The sequence below is a fragment of the Rhinopithecus bieti genome, unplaced genomic scaffold (assembly GCF_001698545.2).
Source record: "Rhinopithecus bieti isolate Rb0 unplaced genomic scaffold, ASM169854v2 scaffold_22522, whole genome shotgun sequence".
In the NCBI taxonomy this organism is placed as follows: domain Eukaryota; kingdom Metazoa; phylum Chordata; class Mammalia; order Primates; family Cercopithecidae; genus Rhinopithecus; species Rhinopithecus bieti.
In genome coordinates this window covers 1,454,032-1,468,190 of record NW_016811454.1, presented here as the reverse complement: position 1 = coordinate 1,468,190, position 14,159 = coordinate 1,454,032, and the positions used below count along the sequence as shown (strand labels likewise).

The window sequence follows — 14,159 nt, the reverse complement described above, 5'->3', positions numbered from 1 at the left end:
TTCTACATTTCAACCAAGAAGGGCCCTACGATAAAGTGTCAAAGGCAGAAACACTCCATCCTCCTCTCCCAAACCATTCCCTGGTTCTTACCTTCCATGGGAAGACGGAAGGGTGGGATGGTAATGTTCTATTACTAATGAGGTTTGGGATTTCTTTCAATTATTTTAAACAAAAAATGTCAGACTTTGTGCTCCGTTACATAAAACAAGGTTAGAAGGAAAAGTGGATAAACATAGTGTATATTAATATGTTGTTAAAGGGTCTCACTCTGTTGCCCAGGCTGGAGCATAGTGGTGCAATCTCGGCTCACTACAGCCTTGACCACCCGGGCTCAAGTGATCCTCCCACCTCAGCCTCCAGAGTAGCTGGCACTACAGGCAGCACTACCATGGCCAACTAATCTTTGTACTTTTTGTAGAGACGGGGTTTTGCCATGTTGACTAGGCTGCTCTCGAACTCCTGAGCTCAAGTGATCTACCTCCCTTAGCCTCCCAACATCCCGCAATTACATGCATGAGCCACTGTGCCCAGCCAAATGCTATAATTTTTAATGACTGAATAATTTTTAGCTCCTAACATAAAAGTTTTACCCTTTTAAAAGTCTTGTGTCTTGGCCAGGTGTACTGGCTCATGATTGTAATCCCAGCAGTTTGGGATGCTGAGCCAGGAGATCACTTCAGGCAAGGAGTTAGAGACCAGCCTGGGTAACACAGCAAGACCCCGACTCTACAACAAACTTAAAAATTAGCCAGGCTGAGTGGTGCATGCCTGCAGTCCCAATTATTCAGGAGACTGAGGCAGGAGGATCAATTGACCCTTGAGCCCAGGAGGTTGAGGTTGCAGTGAGCCATGATCATGCCACTGCATTTCAGCCTGGTGATAGAGCAAGGCCCTGTCTCTAAAAGTTTAAAAAAAAAAAAAAAAAAAAAAAAAGAAGTTTTATATCTTGAAGAGGTCTTGATAAAGACTGATGTTGCACAGCCTAAAGTGTAACAGTATGTGGTTTAACATATTCATACCTCTATGAAACTTACTGGACACCTTGATAACTAGTATTTTATTTATGTCTTCCTTCTTGAGAGCCTCAAAAATTAAGAGTATCCTCATTAGACAGTTACATTAAAAAGGACTTCACGGATTGCTTCCATAGTTTAAATGAGTTTACATGTGGCAAATAGGGAAATTAAGAAAAGGTTAATTAAAATGCAAATTACAAATGCTTAAGATTAAATAACACATTGCAATTGGCATAAAGAAACTTCAAATCTAATTCTAAGATGACTATCTAAAATGTCAGGTCACCTTTAAAAATGAGTTACTTTCTCTCAACTGAAATAATTAATAATTTGTAGGGGGAAAAGGTAAAAAAAGCAATTAAATGATCACAACAGCATCAACTTCAGTGTGTTGAAAGGTAAAGTTCTTCAAAGTGACATTTAAGGCACCAGTAAAAAACAGACCATGAGTTATCTTTTATTTGTTTCAATAGAATAATTTCCACTAAGACACCTATACTTTCTCTGAAGAAGTCAAGATCTAAGTCATAAAAACTAAGATGGAAGTGTTTTTCCTGCTGTGAAACTAAGTGTCCAATAAAGCAAACCTTTGATCTTGGCTTCATTATCACTAGTTTTAATGTAACTAACTGATATAACTAGCCCAGACAGGACTATAAAAGCTAATAATAAGACTGAGTTTTTATTTAAGTACTCTTTGCTGACATGAATACAGACTATACTTTGGTTATAGAGTATATGCATTACTATTTCTGGTTTCCCCAAAATAACCTTTGCTTTGAAATCTTAGGCCCTCCAATATGTTTGCATTTTTAAAAATTTACAAGGGCGTCTGGGCATGGGGGCTCACGCCTGTAATCCCAGCACTTTGGGAGGCTGAGGCGGGTGGATCACCTGAGGTCAGGAGTTCAAGACCAGCCTGGCCAACATAGTGAAACCCCGTCTCTATTAAAACACAAAAAATTAGCCGGGCGTGGTGGCGTGCACCTGTAATCCTAGCTACTCAGGAGGCTGACGCAAGAGAATCACTTGAACCTGGGAGGCAGAGGCTGCAATGAGCTGAGATCGTGCCACAGCACTCCAGCTTGGGCAACAGAGCGAGATTCCATCTCAAAAAAAGAAAAACAAAATGTAAAAGGCTGAAAACTTTTTCTGTATGTTTTCATTCTGTTTAAAAATGATTTAAAGGCCGGGCGCGGTGGCTCACGCCTGTAATCCCAGCACTTTGGGAGGCCAAGGCGGGCGGATCACAAGGTCAGGAGATCGGGACCACAGTGAAACCCAGTCTCTACTAAAAATACAAAAAAAATTAGACGGGCGCGGTGGCGGGTGCCTGTAGTCCCAGCTACTCAGGAGGCTGAGGCAGGAGAATGGCATGAACCCGGAAGGCAGAGCTTGCAGTGAGCTGAGAGCCAGCCACTGCACTCCAGCCTAGGTGACAGAGTGAGACTCCGTCTCAAAAAAAAAAAAAAAAAAAATGATTTAAAAATTGCTGGGCACAGTGGCGCATGCCTGTAATCCCAGCACTTTGGAAAGCAGAGGCAGGCAGATCACAAGATCAGGGGTTCAAGACCAGCCTGACCAATATAGTGAAACTCTGTCTCTACTAAAAATGCAAAAGATTAGCTGGATATGGTGGCATGCGCCTGTAGTCCCAGCTACTGAGAAGGCTGAGGCAGGAGAATCACTTGAATCCGGGAGGCAGAGGTTGCAGTGAGCCGAGACTTTACCATTGCACTACAGACTGGGTGACAGAGCAGGACTCCGTCTCAAAAAAAAAAAAAAAAACTTAAAATATCAGCCCCTAAGATGACATAAAATTTCATCATTTCAAAAGCTAAAAAATTATCAGCATCCAGAAATAAATGAAATTATAAATAAAAATTTAGTAGATGATGCTGGTAAGTGTTGGAATTAGAGGTAAACTTTTTAAAAAATTGTTAGATCTCTGCCTCAAAACTAATGTCTCAATGTTCCAGCTAGATAACGAAAATGCAAATAATGAAGTGATAAAAGGACTAAAAGAAAATATGGGTGAATAGGTTTACATATTTTTGGGATGAAGAGAATCCAAACAAGGAAGCAAGCAAATCAAAACCCAGCCTCAAAAGAAAGAAATCTTAAAGAAGAGAATACATTAAAATTTTAACTTTTAAATCCCTACAATGGATATTTCTTTTCTTTTCTTTTTAAGAGACAGGGGTCTCAGCTCTGTCACAGTGGCATGATTATAGCTCACTGCCAGCCATAAGCTCTTAGACTTAAGGGCTCCTTCCGCCTCAGCCTCCCAAGTAGCAGAGATTACAAGTTTGCAACTGTGCCTGGCTATAACAGATACCCGGGAGCAAAAAACAAAGGAGAGGACGGAGAGACTTTCCAACAAATACGATATACATATAAAAAGCTCTTACCAATCAATAGAAAATGAATATGGATGGAAGAAGTGAAAGTCAAAATAAACAAAATGTCCAAAAATCATTATGAACAAATACTCAACTATATTATTAATCCAAAATAGCAGTTCTGAAAGTATGGTCCACAGATCACCAGAAGTCCTTGAAATATTCTTGGAGTATATAGGTCAACACTATTTTCTTTCTAAAAAGTGTTTTTTTAATTTAAATTTTAAAAAGGAGAAAGAATCGCACTATGTTTCCCAGGCTGGTCCCGAACTCCTGGGCTCGAGTGATCCTCCTGTCTTGGCCTCCCCAAAGTGCTAAGATTATTGGCATGAGCCACCTCACCTGGCCTCAAAACTATTTTCAACAAAATAATATTAAGACATTATTTGCCTTTTTCACTGTGTTGACACTCACACTGATGGTATAAAAGCAGCGATGGGTAAAATTACAGGCTCCTTAATTACCATGAATCAAGGCAGTGGCATCAGACTTACTAGGAGTCACAGTATTCCTCATACCATGCCTCGCAGTTGTAAAGGAGTTCTATTTGAGAATATTCTTGTTCATTAAAGATTATTTATTTTTATTAAATCGACCCCCAAGCACATGTCTTGATACTATTCTGTGTGTGTAAATGTGAATCTGCTGCAGAGGAAGAAAGTATGACAGCTGTCCTGAGGAAGAGGACTTGCACAACTGTTTTCATTGCAACCTGACCAAACTGCTCTTTCTCATTCATCATCACTTTTTCTTTTTTGAGATGGAGTCTCACTCTGTAGCCCAGGCTGGAGTACAGAGGCGCGATCTCGGCTCACTGCAACCTCTGCTTTCCGGGTCCCAGTTCAAGCAATTCTCCTGCCTCAGCCTCCCGAGTCGTTGGGATTACAGGCATGCTCCACCATGCCCAGCTAAGTTTTTGTATTTTTAGTAGAAACAGTGTTTCACCATGTTGGCCAGGCTGGACTTGAACTCCTGATCTAATGATCTGCCCACCTCAGCCTCACAAAGTATTGGGATTACAGGCATGAGCCACCACACCCAGCCTTCATCATCATCTTTATTTGAAAGAGAATCTGACAGGCCAGGCACGGTGACTTATGCCTGTAATCCCACCAGCACTTTGGGAGGCCAAGACAGGAGGATCAGCCTGGGCAACACAGTGAGACCCCCATCTCTATCAAAAATTTGAAAAAAAAGTTAGCCAGTTGTGGTGGTGTGTGCCTATGGTCCCAGTGACTTGGGAAGCTGAGGTCGGGGGATCGCTTGAGCCCAGTAGGTCAAGGCAGTAGTAAGCCATGATAGTGCCACTGCACTCCAGCCTGGACAACAGAGCAAGACTCTGTCTCAAAAAAAAAAATTATATTTTAAATTTCTCAGTTTTAGCTTCTAATACAGAATAAATAGATACAACCCATATACAAGAGCTTTATGGTGTCCTTATTAATTTTTAAGTGAAAAGGATCCTAAAACAAATATTTGAGAAACACTAAGATATGTAAATTTAAGCAGATTTTCTAGCTAATTTGCAAAGGCAATAATAACATAATAATACTACCCAGGGCTGATAAAAGATTTAGAGACACTGGTATTTTCACACACTGCTTAAAGAAGATAAGCTGACAAAATAATTCTGAAGAAAAATTTGGCAACATATATCAAAACTTTTTTTGTTTTTTTTTAAAGCTAAAGCTTTGAATCCGCAATTCCACTTTTAGGCTGAATTAACAATCTATTTGAAGAAAAAAATTAAAGATGTGGCAATAATTGTTATACTTTAAGGCTATATACATCTACAACAGTTTATAAGGACATAAACTGGATACAACTTAAATGGAAGACAGAATTCAGTCATGAAAATTACACTGTATATTAAAATTACCAACTTGAAAATACATTAGTATGAAAATTTTAAAACAGGTTACAAAACAGCATGTATAGTAAAAACCCAATTTTATATATTGGAAAGAATATATCAAGGCATTAACAAATGAGTATTAATATGGCTTGGAGTGTTTTATTATTTTGTTTATAAATTTTTTAACTTTTGTATTTTAATCACGAAAAGTCACAGATGGTTAAACAACAGGTTAAACAATAAAAAGCTGTAAGAAAAGTCACCACTCCCATCTCCTATAAAATACACCCTGTCCAATTCCATCCTCCCAAAGGGTAGCTGATGTTAACAGCCTGGAAGTATATATCCTTTTATACTTTTACCTTTGCTCACACCAATCAGGCAAACAGTCATATACTTAATCAATAAATATACTGATATCCCGTTTATTTACTTTGTTTATGTTTACCAAAATGGGATAATAATTACCTCTTGATTTTTTTTTCTACTTTTTAATATACCATGGACACATCCTGGTCAAAAGATACAGATATCATTTTCCTTTTTTTTTTGAGATGGAGTTTTGCTCTTGTTGCCCACGCTGGAGTGCAATGGCACAATCTCGGCTCACTGCAACCTCCACTTCCTGGGTTCAAGCAATTTTCCTGCCTCAGCCTCCCAAGTAGCTGGGATTACAGGCACGCACCACCATGCCAGGCTAATTTTTGTACTTTTAGTAGAGATAGGGTGTTGCCATATTGGCCAGGCTGGTCTCGAACTCCTGACCTCAGGTGATTCACCGGCCTCGGCCTCTTAAAGTGCTGGGATTACAGGCGTGAGCCACCACGCCCGGCCTCATTCATTCTTTTTAATAGCTGTATAGTATTTCTTTCTTTTCTTTTTCTTTTTTTTATATAACGAGATGAGGTCTTACTGTGTCGCCCAGATTGATCTTGAACTCCTGAGCTCAAGTGATCCTCCCACCTCGGCCTCCCAAAGTGCTAGGATTACAGGTATGAGCCATTGCACCCAGCCTGTTACATAATATTTCATAAAACACATATGAACCATAATTTAGTCAAGGTTTCCTATCAGTAATTGTTGTTTTGCAGGTTTTTAATGCTGCGAACAGTGTTTCAGTGAACGTCCTTGCACATACATCCTTACATTTTGATTTTTTTAATCCACAGGATAGTGTCCCAAAAGTGAGTCCGCTGGCTACAAATATATATTATTTGTTTGTTTGTTTGTTTGAGACAGGGTCTCACTCTGTCACCCAGGCTGGAGTGCAGTGGCGCAATCTCGACTCACTGCAGCCTCCACCTCCCCCGTTCAAGCAATTCTCCCACCTCAGCCTCTCAAGTAGCTGGGACTTCAGGTGCGCACCACCACACCCGGCTATTTTTTTGCACTTGTAGTAGAGACAGGGTTTCACCATGTTGGCCAGGCTGGTCTCAAATTCCTGACCTCAGGTGATCTGCCCACCTCAGCCTCCCAAAGTGCTGGGATTACAGGCATGAGCCACTAAGCCCAGCCTATAAATACATTTTAAATTAGTAGATATTGCTAAATTACTCACCAGCAATGTATGAGATACCATATCCTGACCCTGACCAACAATGGATATCATTTTTGTCAATCTGGTAATTCATTGTCGCTTTAATTTGTATTTCCTGCCTGCTGCGAGGATTGAGGTATTCATTTGTTTACTGACTATTCATATCTCTTCATGTTCTATCTTTGCTCATATTTCTATTGCTGTCACATTATGCAAATAATTTTTCCTGAAGTGAAAATCATAGCTCATATTGCATTTGAGAATAAATTTCAACTGAATTAAAGGTTTAAATGATAAAAACCAATCAAACTATTAATAGAAAACATAGAATATCTGTATAAACTTGGAATTGAGGAAGTTTTCTTAAGCAAGACAGGAAATTCAGAAGCAACAAAAGAAAAATAGACATGTGACTACATTAAATTACAAGTTTTCCCTGTATTTTCTCACTTTTAAATCATTAACAGGTACTGCCTTGCAAATTTTTTAAACAGGAAAAAATGTTTTAAAACTGTCAGCAGATATCAACAATGCTATGATCATTCCTAGAATAAGACATGCAAAGAACTTCATTGGATGCACAGGTGCTAAACTCATAAAAGCATACAACCAAACACAACTGTCTTTTAATGCTGCTATCACTACAAATAAAAGCTATGTGTGGAATTCTAAATTCCCAACTCCTATTTCTGTATCCTGTTCAGCAAGTATTATGCCCTCCAGTGTTGGCCCTCTGTATCCATGGGATCCACATCTGTGGATTCAGCCAATTGCTGATCAGAAATATTTGAGAAAAAAGATTACATTTGTACTGAACATATACAGACTTTTCTTCTTGTCATTATTCCCTAAACAATACAGTATAACAACTGTTTTCATAGCATTTACATTATATTAGGTATTATAAATAATCTAGAGATGATTTAAAGAATATGGGAGGATGTGCATAGGTTATGTGCAAATACTATGCTGTTTTTTATCAGGAACTTGAGCATCCTCAAATTTTGGTACCTGAGGGAAGTCCTGGAACCAATCCACCACACATGTAGAGGGATGACTGTGTTTATTTTAAGGTGGTCTACCTAAATACAGAATCTTTCACTGCACCGCTCTGCCCCATTGTGATTCCACCCCCATCACATATGGGGTGATTATGAAAAGGAAGCTCCACACAACAGAACACATTCTGTCATATTATGTATCTATGATACGATAAAATAGATAACTCACCTAAATGGGGAAACAGATCAGTGTCCAACTGATGTTTCTGGGTGCACAGTTTCACCAGTCTCTGCAGTCGGCTTATACATGAGAAGTGTGGAGAGAAGGCTGTGGCTTTCATGAGGATCCGGTCAGTCCTGGGTGGGTCCATGGTGGGAGCCCTACTGGATGGCAGGAGGGGCAGAGGCCTCTTGTGAGACAACTGCCTTGCTTGTGCTATAGTGTGTGTGGTGGGTGCCACTCCCTGCATTGGTAGGCTGGTGTTCTGAGGTTGAGGTGACTTGCAGACTGAACCCTGCGGTGGCGCTGGAGGTTTTAAAGAAGTGGATAAAGGTGACAGGTGGGAGTGCTGCTGCGGAGGCTGCTGCTGTGAAGGTGCAGGAGGGGGACTAAAGTGCTCTTGTCGAACTTTTAAAATCTCTGTCTCTCTCTGGCGCTGCCGATTCTGGGCCAACTTGCTCTGCAACTTCTTTCTCACAGTTGCCCCTTTCTTTAGGTCATCATCTTCCTCGTTGAAAGCAAATGGGTCTTCCAACTCAGTTTCCAGGTAGTGGAGAGGGACCCTTGCCCCAGGTGGAGAGAGGGACATTCCATCCAGTCCGTTGGGCATCTTCAAGGCCAGTGTGGGCACTGTCAGGCTAAAGGCCATGGTATCCATCTGGTGCCTGACCTTCACCTCATCTATAGGATCATTCTTTTTCTTCCTCTCTTTTTTCGGGATAAAGCCAAGTACCTGCAGGTGGCTGTTGCAGTACCTTTAAAATATATACATGGGAAAATATTCATGATAATGTATTTTTTAAAGTAGAACATAAAACTACATATGAATCCTAATAGGTTAAAAACTGCATCACTATAGTGACTCTTGGCAGCCAGCGACTTAACATGCAAACCTCTACTACTTTCAAGCAATCCTCAAAGTCAGTGTAATTTTGATGAGGTAAATATGTGAACTGTACATGCACAGGGGTGGCCAGACAGAAGCAAGTCATTCAGTGACTGAGAGGCCCTGGATAACTGCTCAGCTACTGCTTCTCATATGGCTTTGTTATTCTCTATTTATAGCATACAAAGTAACTCATCAAGAGTCTAAAAGATCGCTTAAAATTCTCTTACAGAGAAAAATATATATATTTTCTAAGGCCATTAAGGTATTTGGAGATTCACAAAGCTCTTATGACATAAAACCCTCAAGAATGTCAAGTGTCTACTGTGCTTTAGATACATATATACAGAGAGAGAGAAAGAGACAGAAAGAAAGAGAGAATGAAACAAGAAAGTAAAAGATGGCTCATGGGGTTATAGGTGAAATGTCTTTTTCAGTAGCCAGATTAAGTACACGAATTATCTCCTGTAGTATCCACCTGCTGTAGGCACTAAAATAATGCCCTTAATGCACATGAGGAAACTAAGCTTTATAGAAATTGATTAACTTGCCTGAGACTCTTTCCAGCTGGAAAGAGTCAGAGCTAAGACCAACTAAAATCAAAGCTCATGACGACTCTCATTAGTCTTCAACAACGAGCAAGTATATTGCTTGGGTGACTGGCGCACCAGAATCTCAGAAGTCACCACTAAAGAACTTATTCATGTAACCAAATACCACCTGTACCTCAGTAACTTATGGAAAAATAAAATAAAAATAATTTTTTAAAATGCTTGATAGAATTCACCAGTGATGCCATATTGACATGGACTTTTCCTGTGGAAACTTTAAAAAAAAAAAAAAATGAGCAAAATTAAGTTCAAAAACTGCTATTTTGAATTCTCTGTCTGAGAGATCACATATCTCTGTTTTTCCAGAATTGGTCCTTGGTGCCTTATTTATTTCATTTGTTGATGTCATGTTTTCCTGGATGGTCTTGATGCTTGTGAATTTCTGTCTGTGTGGGTATTGAAAAGGTAGGTATTTATTGTGGTCTTCATACTCTTCATGCTATTTTAAAAACCTATAAAAGGGCCAGGTGTGGTGACTCACACCTGTAATCCCAGCACTTTGGGAGGCCAAGGCAGGTGGATCACCTGAGGCCAGGAGTTCGAGACCAGTTTGGCCAACACGGCGAAACCCCATCTCTACTAAAAATACAAAAATTAGACGGATATGATGGTAGATGCCTGTAATCCCAGCTACTCGGGAGACTGAGGCACAAGAATCGCTTGAACCCAGGGGCAGAGGTTGTAGTGAGCTGAGACTGCACCACTGCATTCCAGCCTGGGAGACAGAGTGAGACTCGTCTCAAAAAACAAACAAACAAAAATACACTACTCCATGCTTAAATGAATTTGGAAAATGCTGGCTTAAACAAAATTAAAGAAGGATTTTGTTTTTTGTTACTGATGTGCAACTACTCAAAGCACTTTGTATATCGTACATTATGAAGTTCCAAGAGGAAAATGTACCCATCTGGCAGTGTTTCCCAAAGTTATTTGAAAATGAAACCCAGGGCCAAACGCGGTGGCTCATGTCTGTAATCCCAGCACTTTGGGAAGCCGAGGCAGGAGGATCCCTTGAGGCCAGGAGTTCAAGATTGGCCTGAACAACATAGCAAGACCCTGTCTCAGTTTAAAAAAAAAAATCCAAGAAAACAGAACCAGCCAGGCAAGGTGGCTCATGCCTATAATCCCAGCATTTTGGGAGGCCGAGGCAGGTGGATCACTTGAGGTCAGTAGTTTGAGACCAGCCTGGCCAACGTGGCGAAACACCATCTCTACCAACAATACAAAACTTAGTGGGGTGTGGTGGCAGGCACCTGTAATTCCAGCTACTTGTGAGGCTGAGGCAGGAAAATCCCTTGAACCCATGAGGTAGAGGCTGCAGTGAGCTGAGACTGTGCCACTGCACTCCAGCCTGGGCGACAGAGTGAGACTCAGCCTCAAAAAACAAAACAAAAACAAAAGAGAACCTATTTTTATTGTGGCATATAGGTGATAGCTCCACAAACACAGTTTGGGAAAAGACCACTAAAGTAAAAAATGTCAATCCTCAAATTCACTGGGCTTCATCATAAAAATGTTTTTTTAGTAATGGCTAAAAGTACAGATTCACCAAATAGTCAGAAAATCTCACACACACACAGAATATGTGTATTTTGTTGCTTCGTCTTAGAAATAAATCTATCAGAGGCACTCTTTAAGACAGGCCTCTTAAGAAAAGCTTTCTTTGTCATGTGCAGTCACTGAAAAGAGAAAAGGTTTCTAGCCAGCAAAGAGAATCTACATCGTGTGTGCGCGCACACGCACACATGTGCTTCCCTAGCAGGTTTGAGGTAGGTCCCATACATATCTTAAACAGAACAGATTCACAAAGCAATGGCCAGCAAAGAAAGAGGCAGCTGGGATAACTGCACTAACCAAAAAGTTTTCCAAGAACAGGAAAAAATTTTAATAAAGAATAAATTTGGCCTGGAATGGTGGCCAAATCAGGGGGATTGCTTGAAGCCAGGAGTTCGAAATAAGCCTGGGCAACCTAGTAAGGCTCCATCTCCACAAAAATTTTTCAAAACACAGCCGGCCACGTGGCTTGTGCCTGTAGTCCTAGCTACTCGGGAGACTGAGGCAAGAGGATCATTCAAAGCCCGAAGTTCAAGGCTGTAGTGAGCTACAATCATGCCACTGTACTTTCTGGGCAGCAGAATGAGACCCCATCTCAAAGAAAAAAAGGAAAAGAAAGACAAATTTATAACTTAGTACTTACGGCTGGGCGCAGTGGCTCATGCCTGTAATTCCAGCACTTTGGCAGGCAGAAGTGGGCAGATCACTTGAGGTCAGGAGTTCAAGACCATCCTGGCCAACATGGTGAAACCCCATCTCTACTAAAAATACAAAAATTAGCCAGGTGTGGTAGTGTGCACCTGTAATCCCAGCTACTGGGGAGGCTGGTGCAGGAGAATTGCTTGAATGCAGGAGGCAGAGTTCACAGTGAGCCGAGATCACACCACTGCACTCCAGCCTGGGCAACAGAGTGAGACGCCATCAAAAAAAAAAACAACTTAGCACTTATTAAGCACAGCTTCTCTTGAGATAGAAACATGTTCTCAAAAGAGCCAACTATTTCAAAGACAAAGGTGAATACAGATGTGTCAGAATATTTTGAAGAAATTCATAAGGACTCTCACTTGAATTCTCACATTTTTTTTTTTCTTTGGATATGGGGTCTTGTTCAGTTGCCCAAGCTGGAGTACAGGGGCACAATTACTGCTCACTGCAGCCTCGACCTCCTGGGCTAAATCAATCCTCCCATCTCAGCCTCCCAAGTAGCTGGGATTCCAGGCATGTACCACCACACCTGGCTAATTTTTGTATTTTTGTAGAGATGGGGTTTTGTCATGTTGCTCAGGCTGGTCTTGAACTCCTAAGCTCAAGCGATCCACCGCCTTGAGCTCCAAAAGTGCTGGGATTACAGGTGTGAGCCATCACACCCAGTGCTTGCTGCTATTAAGATAATTCCTGCTTTGGCTCAACTGAAAATAAATCCAACACTGACAACTGTAACCATGATAAGCTGATTTTAAGACAAAATTTTAGAAATGTGTTTACAATGGGGCTTGATATAAAAAAAAATTAATCCAAGCTCATCCATTCTTCAAGTTACAAAAAGGCAGCAGTAAGAAATTACCATTTTCAGTCTGCTAAAAATTAACTAGACAGATATATTTAGCCTAATACACAGGTCCCTTTCTCACCTGAGATTAAAATTTTATTTCTTGCCCCACTAAGCAGCTGTTTCTAACTTTCAGGTATTGTAATCTGAAGTGTTAAGCGCTCATTAGAAATTCTAAGAGTATTCCTAAATCCCCATTAAACTATTTGTACTCATTTTGGTGAGATCTCCACCAACACAAATTATTTATTTCATACTGCAAGCATAAAAAGTATTCATGACATAAAATATCTGATTCCTGTCCAACCAATTTATGCAAGTGACATTTATAGAAACATGGATGAAGGTTGTGTGTGTGTTTTAAGATTCAAATTTTCTACCTAGAGATAACAAGTATCTTGAAACTTTTGGGAAACAAGCATGTATCTCTCCATGAAGTCCCGCAATGATCTATATAGTTTCTGGAGAACTGAAGAAAAAGAGGCACGGAGAAGAGATTATATATGAAAGACAGTGTAAATTTTCCTAACAATATGAAAGATGAATAACCAGTATAAGACTCCTTTAAACACAATTCCAGTCAGCAAAGCATAAACTCATCATTCTAGTGGCAAAACGGACCCTTAATGTGAAAATAGTGTTTCCAAATTATGGTAAACATACTCTATTTGGAACACTTTTTAACCAAAAAAGGTAAGGTTATAAAACATGCCAAACACTGGTGAGAAGTCTGACAGGAAATAAATCTAAATGATCCAAGTAGTTTAAAAAAATTTTTTTAAGTATATATCCTTTACTAACTTCTAGGCATAGATTTTAAACTCCAAAATTACTAGCATTAATTACAACACCTAATTAGTTCTTAAAATTTCTCTCATTTAGGCAAATGAGAAAACTAGGTAGAGAATCAGGAATTACTTTATAAGGCCACAAACCAAACAAATCCGTTTTAAGACTTTAAGCAGCAACTTTGAGGGAAAAAAAAATCTTAAAAATTCTAGAAGTCCATGAAATCAATTAAAAAGAAGACACTCAAACGTATTTTAAGTAATTCTCCAAATGCATTACTCTATTTTTTAAAACTGCCATATGTCATCTTTAAAAGTATTCCATAGTTTACTTAGATTACCCCCCGAATTCAATATTTATATAGGTGGAGGAAGGGTGGGAGGGAGAAATGAGGGACAGAAGAAAAGAGAAGAAAAAACAAGAAAAGAAAAAATTCCAAGCCTGTTAATGAAATCAAGGATTGAGTCTCATGATTAGCCCTTACCTACGATCCTCTGATTTGGGGATGGGGTTGGTGCAGCGTTGGCTGTTATACTTGGCCACATATTCACATTGCTTGAAGGGGGCAGTCTTGTCCTCCAGAACGTGTCTGATACAGAAGGCGTAGCCGTTGAGTCGCCTCTGCTTGCACAGTTTGGGGCTATATGAGCACAAGGGCTTATTGTCAACCTCAGAGAAGTGTATATGTTTCCCTTCATACATCACGTGACTCTATTCCTTGTGAACATCAGCTAAAAG

At 40.0% G+C, this 14,159-nt stretch overlaps 1 protein-coding gene across 1 annotated transcript in view; it reads right to left on the bottom strand.

Moving 5' to 3' along the window:
- Positions 1-14,159, bottom strand: part of INO80D (INO80 complex subunit D) — an 87,206-nt gene that overhangs the window by 51,607 nt on the left and 21,440 nt on the right. The window contains 2 exon segments of the mRNA XM_017893912.1: positions 8,042-8,787; positions 13,906-14,152. Of these exon segments, the coding sequence (XP_017749401.1) occupies positions 8,042-8,787; positions 13,906-14,123 (964 nt within the window). The 5' untranslated portion in view covers positions 14,124-14,152.